The 18,595-nt window shown below is 43.0% G+C and overlaps 1 protein-coding gene across 1 annotated transcript; it reads right to left on the bottom strand.

The window, feature by feature from the left end:
• Positions 1 to 10,990: 10,990 nt before the first annotated feature.
• On the bottom strand, positions 10,991 to 16,182 carry LOC125382689 (uncharacterized protein DDB_G0290685-like). The gene is made up of 2 exons (XM_048400972.1): positions 16,072 to 16,182; positions 10,991 to 11,581 (listed from the first exon to the last, which is right to left on the bottom strand). Exons 1-2 carry the CDS (start codon positions 16,180 to 16,182, stop codon positions 10,991 to 10,993), a joined length of 702 nt encoding a protein of 233 aa, XP_048256929.1.
• Positions 16,183 to 18,595: the final 2,413 nt, after the last annotated feature.

Raw genomic sequence — 18,595 nt, 5'->3', positions numbered from 1 at the left:
TTGGGGGGGGGGGGGGGGGGGGGGGGGGGGATTCTGGGCGTGTAAACATCGGAGGAGGTGGGAGGTGTAGGGTTGTTTACTCCCCGATCCACGCGTCTACATCCCAAATATTTTGCATATAAAATATTTTCTTCAAATCCTTTCAAATCAATTAACGAAAAATGTTTGCGATAAAGATGACAGGTTTTAATTAAAGGTCTTTTCGAGCGGAATAAATAGCCCTTAATGTCACCACCGGTAAACTACAGTGGCGACAGATCATCGTGGATTCACGCGAATAGGCGGCAGTCTCGCGAGACTTGTTTAGATCTTCTAAATGAAGTATGTTGCGCGTATGCGTCAAATCTGGGGTAGGAGACGGAAGATGCAATCTAGAGGTAGATGAGGGCATCCGCCCGCTTCCATCCTCCTCCTCCTCATCCCATTTCTCCTTATCCCGGGTTAAAACCTGGGGGTTGTAGTATAGAAGATGATCTGTCTGTGTCGGGATCCAGTGGATTTTTTCAAGACTGCGGCACAGGGCAACATCACAGAAAGAATCGGCGTTGACGCGAGACTCTCAGGTACAACTAGCAGTTAATGAGGTTCTCAATGGCTGGAACAATCACATTAGCTCCAGGTGGAACACAGCATGGAATGAGTGCAACAATGCAATGGTGAGAACATACGCGTTTCACTGGGTAAAGCACTGCTCATGCAATACATATTGCGTGGAGTGATAATGAAGAGCTGCTTTCACTGGGTAAAGCACTGCATCAGTGACAAAAATGATGTCCGATGCAATACCCTATTTTGACTTGTACCATAGGTTCCTGTGGTTTTTTTCAGGTGAACAATTGACTTTGCATGTGTTTGTGACGGGTGCCACCGGTGGGGCAGGATACGCTCACCTTTTCGCGAACACCTTGTATCGTCACTACTTGATAGTGATTCATAAACACATGCTTATGATATTGTCGGAATCGTACAATGCTTTTAGCAGAGATTTCTATTAAATATGGGTAAGGGTTTGTCGCTTTTATTATTATTATTATTATTATTTACAGATTAAAATAAAAAATGCAGCAAAGAGGGGTTTGGCGATCCTGGGTGCAGTCAGCTGGTTAGGCTCATCATCAGCTCAGGGCCTTGCCCCCTCTACACGCATCCCAGACAGCGAATGGGACTTCTCCGGAAGCGCTGCTCGTCAAACCCACCAGAACTTTTCGGAGAATGTGAAGAATCCCCAACACTGCAGCCTTCTGCATTACCCAGATTGTCAGAATTGTTAGCAAACCCGGGTTACTCTCCCAATGCCAGTCAACATATTGGGAGGTACCAAACCTAAGGCACCGAGAACAATGTGGAGTCGGACAACTTGATACATGGGTTGCAAGCGTGACATTTTCGAAGCTTGGTCCGCAAATTTGCCATGTTTTTTCCTCAGTCTTGTCAATCATTGTCATTAGTGTCAAAGGGGACAGAAAATAAAATGATATAAATGATTCATTGATTTATCAAAAAGGACAAGATCAGGTTTGTTGGCCTGGATACGCCTGAGGCTGTAAATGGGCCTATTCCAAAGAATTTTTGTATTTATCATTTTACATGACGGCCCACTACATATTCCAGGTCGTACCATGGGTGGACCTCTGTGTCAAAACCACAAGCATGGCGAAAGACGGTAATAAAATTGATCGAGCTACAACATCATGTCGCTCAAGATACTGTGTTTTTGGCCAAAGCTGGCCTTCCACTGACAAGTGGTGGACAGTCTCATTTAATTCATTACATAATCTACGTTTCATATTTACATTTAGATGCAAAATCACACACATTGACGGTTTCGAGTGGGAAGTGAATGGCCCTGAGCAGCAAACAGAAAGCCTTCTGTTTCATTTTTCAGGCCAGACGACTTCATCCAAGCGAAGGACTCTGCAGGATTGCTGATCTTCTCAACACACTGCACGTAAACTCGATGCAGTGGTCGTTCAGATGGCCTTTTTATTATTATTATTATTATTATTATTATTATTATTATTATTATTATAAAACACAGCTTATTCTATATGTTTTACACTGGATAAAGTACTGCTTATGTACACAATACCCTGGATAAATTCGCTGCTTATGCCCTATACACATTTCACTTACAGTGTTAGTTTTCAATAATTTTCAGAAAATGGATCCGACAATGCAACGACACGTATGTCTCAAGAAGACAATCAGACAATATATAAGACAATGCATGGTGTACGTATTTCACCAGAAAACAATCTGACAATATTTTGGACAATGCCTGGACTACGTGTTTCACCAGAAGACATTCAGAAAATAGATCGGACAATACATAGAGTACGTATTTCACCAGAAGACAATATTTTGGACAATGCAAAGAGTACATATTTCGCCAAAGGACAATCAGACAATCAATCTGACAATGCAATGAGTGCGTATTTCACCAAAAAACAATCACTCAACAGGTCTGAGAATGCAATAAAATCGTATATCATCAGAAGACAATCAGACAATGGATCTGACAATGCAATGTCTATATGTCATTACAATACATCCTTCTATGACTGTTCAATGTAACAGTAGTGCCACCATCAGACCCCTTCCCCTGCACCACCCCCCCCTACCCCCCACGGCTCCTCGACAATAGATCACATCTCTAACAAGCAGCGTCAACGGTGTTTAAGTCAGCCAGGCACCTTCAGTCCCTGTCTACCGCTAACTGATTTATAATTGCCGATTACCGACTGATTAACAAACAATTGCGAGAATTTTAAATATGCGTTCAATGTGTTTGTTCTCCTGTGCCGGCAACTTGTTCTCGTGAAAAGTTTTGTCATTCCCAGAACACGCCAAGTTCCAACAAGTCTTTATTACATAACGCAGTGCCTCTTACAACACTTAAATGTTTTGTTTATTATCATTGCCAAAACTCACTTTCGATGAAGTAAATATCCAAGATGGTGTGTTAATGACAGAAGGTCGCAGGCACAACACAACATATTAATGGACGTATTTACCTCCGAAACAACCGCCACACAGCATTCTACATGTTCATGTTTCTTACCTCGTCACACTGTCATGTCTAAAGCACACATGTTATTGTCTGTGTATACTGGATACCATGAAGAGCGGCATGGTAATGATACTCTTGGTCAGTTTTTATAGTGTGTGTTCAACAATGCTTGTATGATGAGTGTTCGAAAGGGCAAGGGGTTAAGATGCTGATGTCAATCAAGAAGGAACTTCAAGTATTGTATATGAGAGGATTCGAGCCAGGCTCTTGTGAATGCCTTGTGAATGCCTTGTGAATGCCTTGTGAATACCTTGTGAATGCCTTGTGAATGCCTTGTGTATGTCTTGTGTATGTCTTGTGTATGTCTTGTGAATGTTTTGTGAATGCCTTGTGAATACCTTGTGGATGCCTTGTGAATACCTTGTGAATGCCTTGTGTATGTCATGTGAATGCCTTGTGTATGTCATGTGTATGTCTTGTGTATGTCTTGTGAATGTTTTGTGAATGCCTTGTGAATACCTTGTGAATGCCTTGTGAATTTCTTGTGTATGTCTTGTGTATGTCTTGTGGATGCCTTGTGAATACCTTGTGAATTTCTTGTGTATGTCTTGTGTATGTCTTGTGGATGCCTTGTGAATACCTTGTGAATTTCTTGTGTATGTCTTGTGAATGTCTTGTGGATGCCTTGTGAATGTTTTGTGGATGCCTTGTGAATGCCTTGTGAATGTCTTGTGCATGTCTTGTGAATGCCTTGTGAATGCCTTGTGAATGCCTTGTGAATGCCTTGTGAATACCTTGTGAATGCCTTGTGAATGCCTTGTGTATGTCTTGTGTATGTCTTGTGTATGTCTTGTGAATGTTTTGTGAATGCCTTGTGAATACCTTGTGGATGCCTTGTGAATACCTTGTGAATGCCTTGTGTATGTCATGTGAATGCCTTGTGTATGTCATGTGTATGTCTTGTGTATGTCTTGTGAATGTTTTGTGAATGCCTTGTGAATACCTTGTGAATGCCTTGTGAATTTCTTGTGTATGTCTTGTGTATGTCTTGTGGATGCCTTGTGAATACCTTGTGAATTTCTTGTGTATGTCTTGTGTATGTCTTGTGGATGCCTTGTGAATACCTTGTGAATTTCTTGTGTATGTCTTGTGAATGTCTTGTGGATGCCTTGTGAATGTTTTGTGGATGCCTTGTGAATGCCTTGTGAATGTCTTGTGCATGTCTTGTGAATGCCTTGTGAATGCCTTGTGAATGCCTTGTGAATACCTTGTGAATGCCTTGTGAATGCCTTGTGTATGTCTTGTGTATGTCTTGTGTATGTCTTGTGAATGTTTTGTGAATGCCTTGTGAATACCTTGTGGATGCCTTGTGAATACCTTGTGAATGCCTTGTGTATGTCATGTGAATGCCTTGTGTATGTCATGTGTATGTCTTGTGTATGTCTTGTGAATGTTTTGTGAATGCCTTGTGAATACCTTGTGAATGCCTTGTGAATTTCTTGTGTATGTCTTGTGTATGTCTTGTGGATGCCTTGTGAATACCTTGTGAATTTCTTGTGTATGTCTTGTGTATGTCTTGTGGATGCCTTGTGAATACCTTGTGAATTTCTTGTGTATGTCTTGTGAATGTCTTGTGGATGCCTTGTGAATGTTTTGTGGATGCCTTGTGAATGTCTTGTGCATGTCTTGTGAATGTTTTGTGAATGCCCTGTGAATGCCTTGTGAATGCCTTGTGCATGTCTTGTGAATGTCTTGTGAATGTCTTGTGGATGCCTTGTGAATGCCTTGTGAATGTCTTGTGCATGTCTTGTGAATGTTTTGTGAATGCACTGGCCATAGGGCTTTCCTAGTACACATACATCTTCTACTAAACCTAGTTGTACATGGCACCGATGAAGATGCAAGTGACAGATGAACCAGGGCCGGGCACAGTGATGGAAACAGGTGTTCCTGATCTCTCTCTCCCCCCCCCCCCCCCACAAACGTCCTTCTCATCGCCCCTCCTACCCCACCTAACCCTACCCTTCTCCCTCTCCCTCCCCTCTCCCCCTCCCCCGACTCTTCCCTCGCCACTGTGATCAAGAGTCTCACCACGGCGAGCTATGCTATGTGTCGGCGCGGTTTATGGCGGTTATTTAGTGCTTACAGAGGCATCATTATCAGATCAATTGTGAAAAGATTTGAACTAAGGAGCCCAGTTTTGCACACAAAGCTAATAAAGATATGTGAGCCAGATAACCGGTGAGGGTGGCGGTTTCTCATGGTGATATACTTCTCCTAAAATTATGAAATCAAAAGTTTTCGCTCCCTGAAAGAAATTGTGACGTGAGAACGGTCCCGACACGGAGAATTTCACGTACCACGTCGCTCCTAAAACTCCTTACACCCGCCTAGACTGAGTGTACGCAGATTCTGTGATACCTCTGTGTGTGTTGATGTGTGTAGCCGACGGAGACTCAATGCTGTGACTGGCCAACTATATTCTCTACATATCGAAGTCCTCGTTGGTTGGGATGCAGGACGATCAATGTGTGTAAGTGTGGCTTGAGAGTGGGTGAGGGAGTTGGGTTTAAAGCCGCTTTTAACAGTATTCCACTTAAATCGCGGCGTGTCTGCTTAATGTGGGAGGAAAGCCTGAAGTGATGCAGGTCTCATACGTTTACTTTACCACTTCGGTGAAACCCAAGAGCACGGGTAAGGTGCTGACAAACCTAGAAACATAATCGGGGCCAACCGGAATTCGACCCCACAATCATAGTTTCCTAGCGTGCCAAAGGGACGCAACTCTGGACAGCGAATCGCGGCGCCATAGACGACTGGGCCACCCCGTGACTTGAGAAACCCACGTAATGCTAAAATATAAACGAAATGAAATACATTACACATGATTCTCTTTCTTTAAAAAAAGTATTGAAAGCCTTATCATCACAGAAATATTTAGTCTATTTTTTTTTAAATAATGAACAAACTAACATAGAAACCATCTGCTATCACGTACACAACTTCATTAAAATCTGAAGGACTTATTACAGATAACCCAAGGTCATAACATAACATAAGATTTTATTTTGGGACTTTGTACTCTTATCCTGACTTATCATATATACCTGTTTATATAGTTTATAGCAGATTATCACTGTTTCTACATGGAATGTTTGTATCTTGTATCGTGTGCCTTATCCCCGTCAGTTGGACAACTTCATCTGAATTCGCAAGTACTGTTTAACGTGCCACCGTTCAACAAAACAAGTTTAGTCTCAAGGCTATCACAACCCCCGCTAGTTAACATAGACCTGTGACTAAGGTCGCTTTGTTGAACCGAGCCCTGAACTTTAACCAAAACACTTGAACTGAAACAAGCATTTTTAACAATATTCTTCACAAATTCTTGACGACTTTACCAGGACCAACCGAACACGTGGCCACAGCTAGTTAGAGAGTGGATAACTAAGGATGTAAACAAGTATGTGGTCATAACTGCTGATTTGATACCCGATATATACATTTGTAACCTTAAGCTGGAGCATTCTTTTTCAAACTACATTTAGAGGTATCAAATACGCAAGATAGCACTCGCCAAAAACACAACATGGTGTATTTTTCCCCATTCTACCGTGATAACAGAATAATACGTGAACTCTTGTGTTGCCAGCACGATGAGTTGTGGCATTGTGTGAATGCAGTGTCTTGAGTGGGTTTCTAACTAGGAGCAGATGATGATCGATGTTTGCTATTAATAACTCTCGCTATATATACTAAAACCGTGTGTTATGATCAATATTTACAAACAAATGAAACCCATGAAGACACGGCCCGGGTTAGAATAGATCTTCAGCAATCCATACTTGCCGAAAAAGGCGACTATGCTTGTTTTGAGAGGCGACTAACGGGATCGGGTGGTCAGGCTCGCTGACTTGGTTGTTGCATCTCATCGTATACCAATTGCGTAGATCGATGCTCATGGTGTCAATCACTGGATTGTCTGGTCCGGACTCGATTATTTAAAGACTTCTGCCATATAACTTTGATATTGCTGATTTCGGCGTTAAACAACACAACAAACAAATACATACGAATAAGAGAAATTAAAGAATTCGCTATTTTGTGAACACAGTCTGCAAGGACAACCGTAATAACTGAATGACCGCGTCCACGTCCTCTTATGTCTCTATCTTACTCACCTATATTATTTGTCAAACCCTCCCACTTTTTTTCCTTTTCTTTCTCTCTCTGCTATTCTTTCTTTCCATCTCTCCCCTCTCTTTCTCCGCACACTCTGCCCCCCCCCCCCCCCCCCCCCCCCTCTCTCTTTCACCCTATACCATCTCTTTATGCAACGGTACCCACTCCCTTCTCCTCTTCTCACAACTCACTACCGGTTTAAATAGCTCAGAGACGTTTAATACTTGAAATACATTGTTTGGTGTTCATCTTCAGCTACAAATTAATAGCGTCACGGGGAGATAAAGTCTCGGTGTACATTACAATAACGAAGAGGAAATATTAGATTTATAACCTACAATATCATAACATAATGTGTTCAGTATATTTTGTTTTTCAACATAGAAATTATATCACACACACTCGCAAGCACGTGTGTGTAAATAATGCGTCTCTCTCTCTCTCTCTCTCTCTCTCTCTCTCTCTCTCTCTCCACCCCCAGATCTTCTCTTTTTTATTTTCTCTCCCCATCAACCTCTCCCCCTTCCCTCGCTCCCCCCTCCATGTGTCTGGAGTATTGATCAGGGTTGACTTGTCAGGTATGTAGCAGTGAATCTCACAGGTGAATGAATCGAATTCCCCGACCACGGTGTCTAAATGACCACGTGACCACTGCTTTCCCATCAAGCAGCTCGTTACGACTACATCTCGAACCAAATCACGACCCTATTGTCATCGATGATCCCTCCGCGGTAACCGAGTTACAGTGTTTGTAAAGTAGCTCCGCCATATCAGGCACCCCTCACTTGGCATCACTCGCTCCGACATAACTCAATTCTCAGGGCCGATCAATTGCGTTAAATCCGGCCGGCTTCGTGTGTTAGTGATCTGAATGGAAAGAACTAACTCAATCCTAGTTTATTTGTCATGCACATGAGGGGAATTATTAAAGATGATTCTACTTTTGCGTTTTATGAGCGTCCAGTATTTATGAGGAAGGAAATGAAGAAATTGTTTATGGCCTCGCTTTCTTCTGTAGTTAGAAACATTATTGAATAAGAGCTATGTTTCTACTCCAGATCAATACTCATACCGGTTAGTGGTCTTTGCCATGCTGATTTAAGATGTAGATGGTGTTGTGATGGTTTGATACCCGAAATAACGAGCACTGCCTACAATAATGACATATGTAACCACGTATTTGACACCGCTAGTACCAGGATATATGGCGTCTGATGTGGTGATGAATCAAGAGGAACCAATAATTTGTATTGTACAGAACACCCTCGAAGGGTAGGGTACAAACTATCTACATATGGACACGTATATAAATATAGACATGAAAGGTAGATATACATGATGTACATTATACAGAGAGGTATTACATGTTATTTCACAGCATATAAACATTTATGTATATCATGAGGTGGCTGGCAGCGTACACTTAGTGTTGATACGGTATTGATAGACTAGAACAGTGTGGTGATGTGTGAATGCTTTGAGTGTGGAAATCTTCTATTGAACATGACCATGGTGGTCATGGGCGCGAACGATAGCCCTGCTACATTATGTCGACGTTTTAATATCACAAGCAAAATATAGATACCAGCCTACTTGGGCCAGGGGTTGTTGCGGCAGCGTTGATTGTCATCCCGGAAGTGAGCAATCTGGATGTAAAAATGAAACAAGGAGTTTAGTAACACGTGTGAGATGTCTTGGAGGGAGTGATCGAATGTTGTGTAACGCCGCAGCCAGCATTATTCGGTAGATTCAAGGCGATTTAGGTGCGTGAATGCGTGTGTGTGCGCGTGCTACTGCCGGTATATCTAGGCGTGTGTGTCACTGCGTTTTTGTGTGCCTGTGTGTTTCCGTGTATGTGCCACTGCCAATCAATCTGTATGTTTGTGGTTGTGTGTGTGCGTGCGTGCGTGCTCGCGTGCGTGCGTGCGTGCGTGCTTGCTTGCGTGCGTGCGTTCTCACGTGTGCATGTGTTTGTGTGAGTGTGCGAGAGTGTGCCACTGCCGGCACATCAGTGCGCGTGCCACTTTCAAGGACAACTGATCAATGGTGATAAAGCTGAACTAATTCAGAAGCGGCCCTGATGAATTACGTGTCAGTGGTATTCACAGTTGGAGAACACATTTTGCCGAAGAAATCATGAACCGAATGTTAAAGATACTAAATCAATAATTTGACGAGCTCGTGGATGATCTTGTTAAACTCACACATTAGCTAGTTACATCTCTATCAAGAAATTAATCATTCTCATTCGTTTTCAAAATAATTTCATTTCAAGATAACGTGAAGAAATAAGAATCGCTGTAAATACAATGACCGTGAGCCAATCCGATTGGTGTTAAACCCGGCTCTTTGAAGTTCGGAAGTACTCTTCTGCTAAATATATCTCTTTCGCAGTCGCTTTTTGTAAGTATGATATTGATTTACATCTGATAACATTGGTTGACTTCAAATACTAGAACACGTCTTTGCGAACAAATTATTTGCATTGTTAAACATGTACAACTTGAGCCACATCCCATTTTGTTCATATAGAGATACATATGCTGATCAAAGCACGAATTTACAGAGAGTGAATTATGAAATTATTTTACATATGATTTGCTTGTGGTTTTTTTTAACCGAGGGCACCAAAAGTTGTCTCCCTTCTATATTTTCTGTATTGTGAGTATTCTTATTTAATCTTAACTGAAAAATGAGTAGGTCTATTAACAAATAGGACTGAAGATTAATTGTGCTTGAAACATTTTACGCTATTTGTGTAGTCGTACGTATATCCACCGTCAGTGATGCATCTTCCAGCACTTGAAAAGTGGTTAAAGCGCCTTAAAATATACCTTAATGACTTGTGACTGGCACACCATACGGGAAACATTGTACTGCTTTCGAACATTGGGTTATCTCCATTCAGCTGTAAACTGGGAAATTTGTAAATTTGTAGACTAGCTCTGAGATCTGTACTGTGAATAGATTCAACAGTTTCTTACATGCGACATCTGCTCTCTCCACTGTCAAGTGTGTTTGATCTTTTCTCTCCACTGTCGAGCGCGGTAGATCTGTTCTCCCCCACCGTCAAGTGTGTTAGACTTGTTCTGTTTACTGTCGAGTGTGTCAGATTTTTTCTCTCCACAATGGAGTGTGTCAGATATTTTCTCTTGAGTGTCAAGTATGTTAGAACATTGTCTTCACTGTCGAGTGTGTTAGATCTTTTCTCTCCACTGTCAAGTGGGTTAGATCTTTTCTCTTTACAGTCGAGCGTGTTAGATCTGTTCTCCCCAATCGTCAAGGGTGTTCGATCTTTTCTCCTCCCTGTCAAGTGAGTTAGATCTTTTTTCTTCACTGTCGAACGTGTGAGATCTGTTCTTCCCACTGTCAAGTGTGTTCGATCTTTTCTCTTCCCTGTCAAGTGAGCTTGATCATTTCTCGTCACAGTCGAGCGTGTGAGATCTGTTCTCCCCCACCGTCAGTGTGTTCGATCTTTTCTCTTCCCTGTTAAGTGAGTTAGAGCTATTCTCTTCACTGTCGAGCGTGTGAGATCTGTTCTTTCCACTGTCAAGTGTGTTAGATCTTTTCTTTTCCCTGTCAAGTGTGTTCGATCTGTTCTCTCCACTATCGAGTGTGTTAGATCTTTTCTCTTCACTGGCGAGCGTGTGAGATATGTTCTCCCCACCGTCAAGTGTGTCAGATCTCTTGATTGTCAAGTATGTTAGAACTGTTGTCTTCACTGTCGGGTGAGTTAGGTCTTTTCTCTCCGCTGTCAAGTATGTCAGAACTGTAGTCTTCACTGTCAAGCGTGTTAGATCATTTATCTCCACTGTCAAGTGAGTTAGATCTTTTGTCTTCAGTGTCAAGTATGTTAGAACTGTTGTCTCCACTATAAAGCGGTTTAGACATTTTCTCTAGCATGTTAGGTCTGCTCTCTCCACCGTCAGATGTGTTAGATCTTTTCTCTTTACTGTCGAGTGTGTTAGATTTTTTCTCTCCACAATGGAGCGTGTCAGATCTTTTCTCCTGACTGCCAAATATGTTAGAACTGTTGTCTTCACTGTCATTCGAGGTAGATCTGCTCTCTCCACTGTCGAGCGTGTTAGATCTGTTCTCTCCACTGTCAGGAGTGTTAGATCTTTTCTCTTCACTGTCAAATGTGTTAGATCTGTTCTCTCCATTGTCAAGCGGGTTAGATCTTTTCTCACCACTATCAAGTAAATGAGAACTGTTGTCTTCGCTGTCAAGCCTGTTAGATCTTTTATCTCCACTGGCAGGTGAGTTAGATCTTTTCTCTTCACTGTCAAGTATGTTAGAACTGTTGTCTTCACTGTCGGGCGTGTAAGATATTTTTTCTTCACTGTCGAGTGTGTTAGATCTTTCCTCTCTACTATCGAGTGTGTTGACCTGTTGACTTAAGTGTCAAGTCAGTTAGATCTGTTCTCTCCAATGCCAAGTGGGTTAGATAATTTCTCTCCACCATCGAGTGTGTAAGATCTTTTTTCTCGAGTGTGTTAGATCTCGCTGTCAAGTGTGTTAGATCTGTTCTCTTCACTGTCACGTGAAGACGATTATTTACACGGGACATATTTCCCCTTGACTGTGATGGTGAGCAGGGTGTACATCGGGATCTCCTCCCCAATCTATCACCCCCTCCAGCACATTTCACCAAATCTACCATCTTTGAGGGAAATGAAGTTCATCTATCGTTTTTGAAACGTATACACAGATTACTTAACTAATAACTAAATCAGTTTACACGATCAGAGAGACAACATTTAGCCTCTGAAATAAAACTGTATTAAGATTCATTTCGTCACACAGTACTTTATAATATACTCAACAACAAAAGTTCCCGTGACACGAATATTTTAGTGTATTTTCCAAACAAGTAAAGTTTGGTTTTCAATATTGTAGTACATATATGGAATCAAGTCACAAAAACGCAACTGCTACAGAAAAGCATGCATTCCATGCAAAAGTTGACTTTTATGTAAGCCCCATGCATTTCACTACCCACGAATGGGTATAAAAACATGTGCGTTAACGGCATTCCACATGCATTGTTAAGCATCGTGCTGAACCACTCCACTCCACAACCACTCAGAAAGCAACAAAATTAAGCAATTATTCAACATTAAGAAATGCCACGCCTGTCCGAAAATGAGCGTCTTGGTATGCTTGAAGCAGGATCGAGTCAACGTGATGTTGCAAGACAATTTAACGTCCACAGAAACATCATTTAGTGTTTATGGCAACGTTGGCAACAGACGAATGTAGATAGAGACCATCCTCGGAGTGGCAGGCCAAGCGTAACCAATAATCGACAAGACAACTGGATTCGAACAACACACCTACGAAATCGATTCCGGCCAGCAACAGTGACTGCAAGAAGCATCCCTGGCCTTCGACGAATATCTTCACAAACCGTACGTCGTCGCCTCAGATGTGCAGGGATTATCGCAAGAAGACCCGCTAGACGTCGCCAGACGTGACAGGAAACCACCGTCAAGTACGTCTACAGTGGTGCAGACAGGTCTACGCTGGACGGCCATGCAGTTGGGACAAGTACTATTCACTGACGAGTCTCGTTTTCACCTCAGCCACAGCGATGGACGGATTCGAGTGTACCGACGTCGAGGTGAACGTTACGTCAATCATTGTGTCATGGAAGAAGATCGGTTCGGGGGCAGCAGCCTTACGGTATGGGGTGGGATTAATGCAAGACAGGGGACCCGTTTGATAGTGGTAGAGGGAAATCTCAATGGACAGCGCTACCGCGACGAGATCATCGGCCCTGTTGTTCTACCGTGTTTGCGTCGTCATGGCCCAGGCATTCCCTTTCAACATGACAACGCCCCGCCTCATATTGCTCGACTTGTTTAGGATACTCTTCAACAAAACAACGTGAATGTCATCCTTTGGCCGTCTCGCTCCCCTGATCTCTCACCATGGGATGAGATGGATCGGCGCCTTCGACGTCAACCACGTGTTCCACAGACACTCCAGGAACTTCGAAACATGCTCCAGCAGATATGGACAGATAACCACAGGAATGTGTGCGACGCTTGGTCCATTGCTCTCATCGCAACCAGAGGTGAACACACAAGCTATTGATTTGTAAATTGACATTTTGGCATGTTCATGTTTTTAAGCAATCACGCATTTTCTGAAGTCAGTATGGCAAATTAAACCATTTGAACACTTACAGGAGTCTTTTAACTGTTGCCAACCGAAATTGTTTCAGATTTGGTAAAAAACATAACTTTGCATGAAATCTTATTCAATGTCACAGGAACTTTTGTTGTTCAGTATATTACAAAGTGGACACAATTTATGGAAAACAACTTCTTTAATTACTGAAAAGGCGAAGTTTGGGTATAGATCCTTGTACTGTTGTCGCCTTTACAGTAATAAAAGAAGTTATTATCCATAAATTGTGTCCACTTTGTCATCCGTCAACTCCTAAGTAATGCCTGTCAAACAATATTATAGATTGTTGTAAAAATGAGTAAATCTAAGCCTCGGACGAGATATCGTAGTGATTGAAGTGTCTGTAAAATGTCTAGAAATTACTGCTCACTGCTTTCTGAATTGGCGGGTGGCATTGCGATCCTCGCCATTCTGCACATTGAAGGAGCTGACAATTATTTGCATGAAAGCCTCAGACCCATATACAAAGCCATAAGTGCGAGCATTATACCACACACAAATACAAAACATACATACAGGCAAACACAGAAGGACATTGTCAATTCATCACAACGAGTTTTCCTTTTTCATCGGTATATATACTGCACAAAAAAAAAGAAACACAAAAAGAAACGTAAAAGTAGTAAAAACGTAAATATCTGCTAGGGTTTCGCGACATCAATACAAAATTAATACCACAAATGAATTGGCCATTTCTACATGGATTGGGATTGTTTTGTGTGAATAAAAATGTGGTAGAGCAGAAAGTTGGTGAAAAGATGGAAAAATCACAAAAACACGACGACGTGGCGCCGAAACACACCAACATGACATGCACGTGCAACATCACTTGTTGGCCTATGAAAACGTTGGGTTTTCATTTGCATGCTATCACAATCTTACAGCAGGTGAACAGTGAAAACATGCCACTGCTGACGGAAGTCCAACGCAACAACGTCATCGGCCGACTGCAGACAGGAGAATCATCTTTAGCTGTAGCCAGGTTTTTCCACGTAGCACCAAGCACCATACACTGCAAAAAATAGAAACGCAAAAGACATTTAGAAGTTTCATATAAATAATCAACAGATGTAATCGATTGCTCAAAATAAGCACACATCATTGTCATTGACCCAAGTTCCACATGGCACACGTGGAACAGTAATTAATAAAAATAAACAAACTGACTAAATACCTAATTGTGTCGTAAAAGAAGGCCTCTGGCCACGTACACTCTGCCGCCTGTTTGCTTTGACTTCCGTAAACATAGATCACATGATAAAACAGGTGACACCCTGTGGAAAATTGAAATGTATGGAAACCTTTTCGGACCATCTCTTGTATAATTTTCGCTATATTTTAGGCATCATCAGCCCGGTCTTGACGGAAGTATTGGTGTTATTCAGTATGTGAGTGAGCTTGGGAGCATTCTGTGTCAGAACAGATTCTCAGAGGCCAAAGGATGGGAGAATTGGCACAAATCTGTTAAGCCAGTCGCATCCCCTATTGCGACGAGGAAGAGGAAAAACGAATTGTCACCATAATAAAAAAACAGCTGTTGGACACGGTACGCCAGGGCAGAGGTCATTAAGTCTCTGAGTGAGCTATACACCTTGAGAAGAGGGACAAAGACCAACCACTACCTGTCCATTGGTTGTATGACATCCTTGGCCGTTGGCGCGACTTGAAAGTACGGAAAGCAAAATCTCTTACAGAGCTTCGGGCCAAGGCCATATCTGCGTCAACAGTTACTTCGGGGAACTGGATAGAATCCTGACCGAGTGAGACTTGAAATCAAAACCAGAACGCATCTATGATGTCGATGAAAAAGGTATCAGTCAATCCCATCCCCCGTTCGTTCCCCCGTTGGTGCTGAAGACGCTTGCCCCTGTGTGATATCTGCGGAAAGATGGTCTATCGTGACTGTATTGTGATACGGGAAGGCCTTGGAAGTGAGATTCCCCCGGAGTGTTGAGTTTCCTGGAGGAAGGATGCAAACTGAGCTTTTTGATGACTGTACCGCCGGAGCTGATGGTTTGTTTGTTGTTTAACGCCGCACTTAGAAATGGTCCAGCTCATTGGCGGCTATCTGTAAATAATGGAGTCTGGTCAAGACAATCCAGTGAGCTCATGAGCTCCGATCTACACAATTGGGATACGATGACATGCATCAACCAAGTCAGCGAGCCTGACCACCCGATCCCGTTAGCTGCCTCCTACGCCAAGCTTCGCCTCCTTTTACGGCAAGCATGGGTTGCTGAAGACCTATTCTACCCGGCTACGAGGCTGATGGTACCGGGTCGGGGTCCAGGTGGTCAAGCTCACCCTTTGTTGCTGATGTATGATAGGCACAGAGCAAAACTGTCGCCGTGTGTTATTGACTGGACGAAGGCAAATGTTATTATCCTTCTTGTCCTGCCTACCACCCACTCATATCACGTACTGCAGCTGGTGGAATTTGGATGTTTTGGTCCGTTTGCGAAGATCTACAATTCGGAGCGTCACAGAGTATGGCCATAACTGCAATGGAGACAGGTTTGGTTGAGTGACGAGTCAAGCTTTATGCGTCGCCGTGCGGATGGTATACATCATGTTTCAGGCGTCGCGAGAAACGTTATGCACGAAACTGCATACATGAAGGCGACAGATTTGATGGTGGTAGTGTGATGATGTGGGCAGCCATCTCCTACACTGGTTGAACATACTTCTGGGGAATTCAACGGCACAACGTTACACGGATGAGATTCTTCATCCACAACTTTGGATTTCTTGGGTGTGTTGGTCCGTTTGAGATGTTCTACAATTCGGAGCGTCATTAATATCAGATATCTCACTCGGGCACCACCAGCAAATACAACACTTCTTCTGTGACCCGCGCGTACGTTGCAGTCACAATGGAATATGCAAACGGCTTTCAGGAGAACGGGCGTGTTCCCATTTGAACCCCATTTACAGATAAGCTTTTGGACACTCTTCTACACCATCCAACCAGAAGACGTTCCGACTTCAGATCTCGAAATGCCAGACAAACTGAACGAGAATAATGTCTGTGCTGACAAGTTGCTACCATTACAAGGAGCCCTAGAAAACCACGACGTGTAACGCCGCATCCAGCAATATTACAGCTATATGACTGATAATAATCGAGTTTGGGCTAGACAATCCAGTGATTGTCATCATGAGCATCGATCTACGCAATTGTGATACGATGACATGTATCAACCAAGTCAGGGAGCCTGACCACCCGATCCCGTTAGTCACATCTTGCGCCAAGCATGGCCACTTATTTTACGGCAAGCATGGGTTGCTGAAGACCTATTCCAACCCGTATATTCACAGGTTCATAGCAATAAATGTACACGAGTATGTCAGTCAAGTATGTCAGGAAAATTGTTCGAGCTACCGAGGAAAGGAAAGCCAAGCATCCGACGGCTACAATTCGTAGCAAAATATGGAACCTTTACCTAGATCGTTCGGTTTGAACGCGCACGTGAGTGACATTGACACTGAAGACACGCCCACCCATGACGACGAGAAATTCTGCTTCTGCGGCAGGTTTCAACCAGAGGTGCTTTCACAGTGTACACCGCTAGTATTGACATTCCGGAGACAATGGATGCTCGGCAGTTTCAGTCACTGGGTCCATTTTAAATATGCTTGTCCCGTGCGCGTACTGAGTGAGTGAATGAGTTTGGTTTAACGCCGAGACTGAGACTGTACTGAGACGGCATGAAACGGTTTGTTGCCCCGGTCGTGGACTACCATGCAGGAGAACCGCCTCCGTGGTCGAGAGGTAGAGCGTCCGCCCAGAGAACGGAAGATCCGGGGCTCGATCTCCGGCCGCGTCATACCAAAAGACGCTAAAAGATTGTACTTATTGTTACCCTGTCTGGCGCTCGGCATTAAGGGGCTAAAACAAGGACTGGTCGGCTCGGAGTCAGTATACTGTGTCTGAGTGGGGTATTCATGTCTCAGTAGGCAAGCACTATAAATCGGCATCAGTCCGGACTAGTACAAGCAGACACACACACACCATGCATGCACGTCGCTATGTAAGTGCAATAATCTTGGACGCGACGTTAAACCCCGTTTCACCTCACCATTCAGGCCACCAGAAGAGTAGGCTGGAAAAGAACCCGTTCATATTTGGACTGTAAGTACTGTATGGAGGAGTTCCAACTTTATTCTCTTCAAGTTTCACCGTTTTAACAAAGTTAACCAACTTTAATTACTGCTCTACGTAAGTATCACTTGTCATAGTGGGGCTTCCATACATTCCAAAAATGTGATAAAGTTGTCCACACAGTTAGGTGACGTATCAAGTTATGTACACAATGACGTACTGTGAATGGTTGTGTCTCACCGAAAGCGCTAGCGATTCCGCGATCGACGACTGAATTGGATTGTTAGTTGAATAATAAAGGCATGAAGGTTATTAATGTTGGTATTTTAACCTGAAATAAGTTAATTCCAAACGTCTTAAGTGAATAATGACGTTAAATCCACGAATTTAGGTCATTCTTTGGGTAATTGTATAATTATGAATATGTTATATATAGAATGCCTTGAGTGAGTGAATCCACATTGTTCATGTCAGCAGGTCTCCACGGAGATAGACCCGTGAAAATCCGGGGTAGAAAAGATCTTCAGCAACCCATGCTTGCCGTAACAGGCGACTGTGCTTGTCGTAGGAGACGAGTAACGGGATCGGGTGGTCAGGCTCGCTGACGCATGTCATCGATCCCAATTGTTGATCGATGCTCATGATATTAATCAGTGGATTGTCTGGTCCAGACTCGATTATTTACAGACCGCCGTCATATAGCTGGAATATTGCTGAGTGCGGCTTTACACAACAAACCAACCAACCAACCGCGGAGATACAGGTCTATGTGCAGCTGCCTGCGGGTGTGAACGTTTGTTGAAGGGGAGACTACTCTTGTCATCTTCTCTTCACGATATCCCTCACTGTAACGTTCCCCCGCGACCCTCACACCCATCCACCCCCTTCTAGTCCATATACAGTCATCGCCATTAGTTAAATATATAAAAACTCAAAATATAATTGTCAATGTATTATTGTGAGAAAAACCTTTTAGAAATTAAAAACCTGTTGTCACTGTGAAGGGTGAGGATGTTTAAAAGACGGAATAAAACATATATATGGAACATTGACTTAATATAACCATATCCGCATAAGAACGTCGATTTGTGCCGACATAACACGCC

Source organism: Haliotis rufescens, unplaced genomic scaffold, assembly GCF_023055435.1.
Source record: "Haliotis rufescens isolate VD_foot unplaced genomic scaffold, xgHalRufe1.0.p SCAF_20, whole genome shotgun sequence".
NCBI classification, from domain to species: domain Eukaryota; kingdom Metazoa; phylum Mollusca; class Gastropoda; order Lepetellida; family Haliotidae; genus Haliotis; species Haliotis rufescens.
Note: the sequence above shows the minus strand (reverse complement) of the source record. Positions and strands in the feature narration are given on the sequence as shown.

Bases quoted from the DNA above. Each gene is read 5' to 3' on its own strand.
- LOC125382689 (XM_048400972.1), bottom strand. From the start codon at position 16,182: ATGACGCTCCGAATTGTAGAACATCTCAAACGGACCAACACACCCAAG. The intron at 11,582-16,071 runs GTATGTTCAACC...TTAAGTCAACAG, and splicing joins TGCCGTTGAATTCCCCAGAA to GTCAACACACTCGATAGTAG.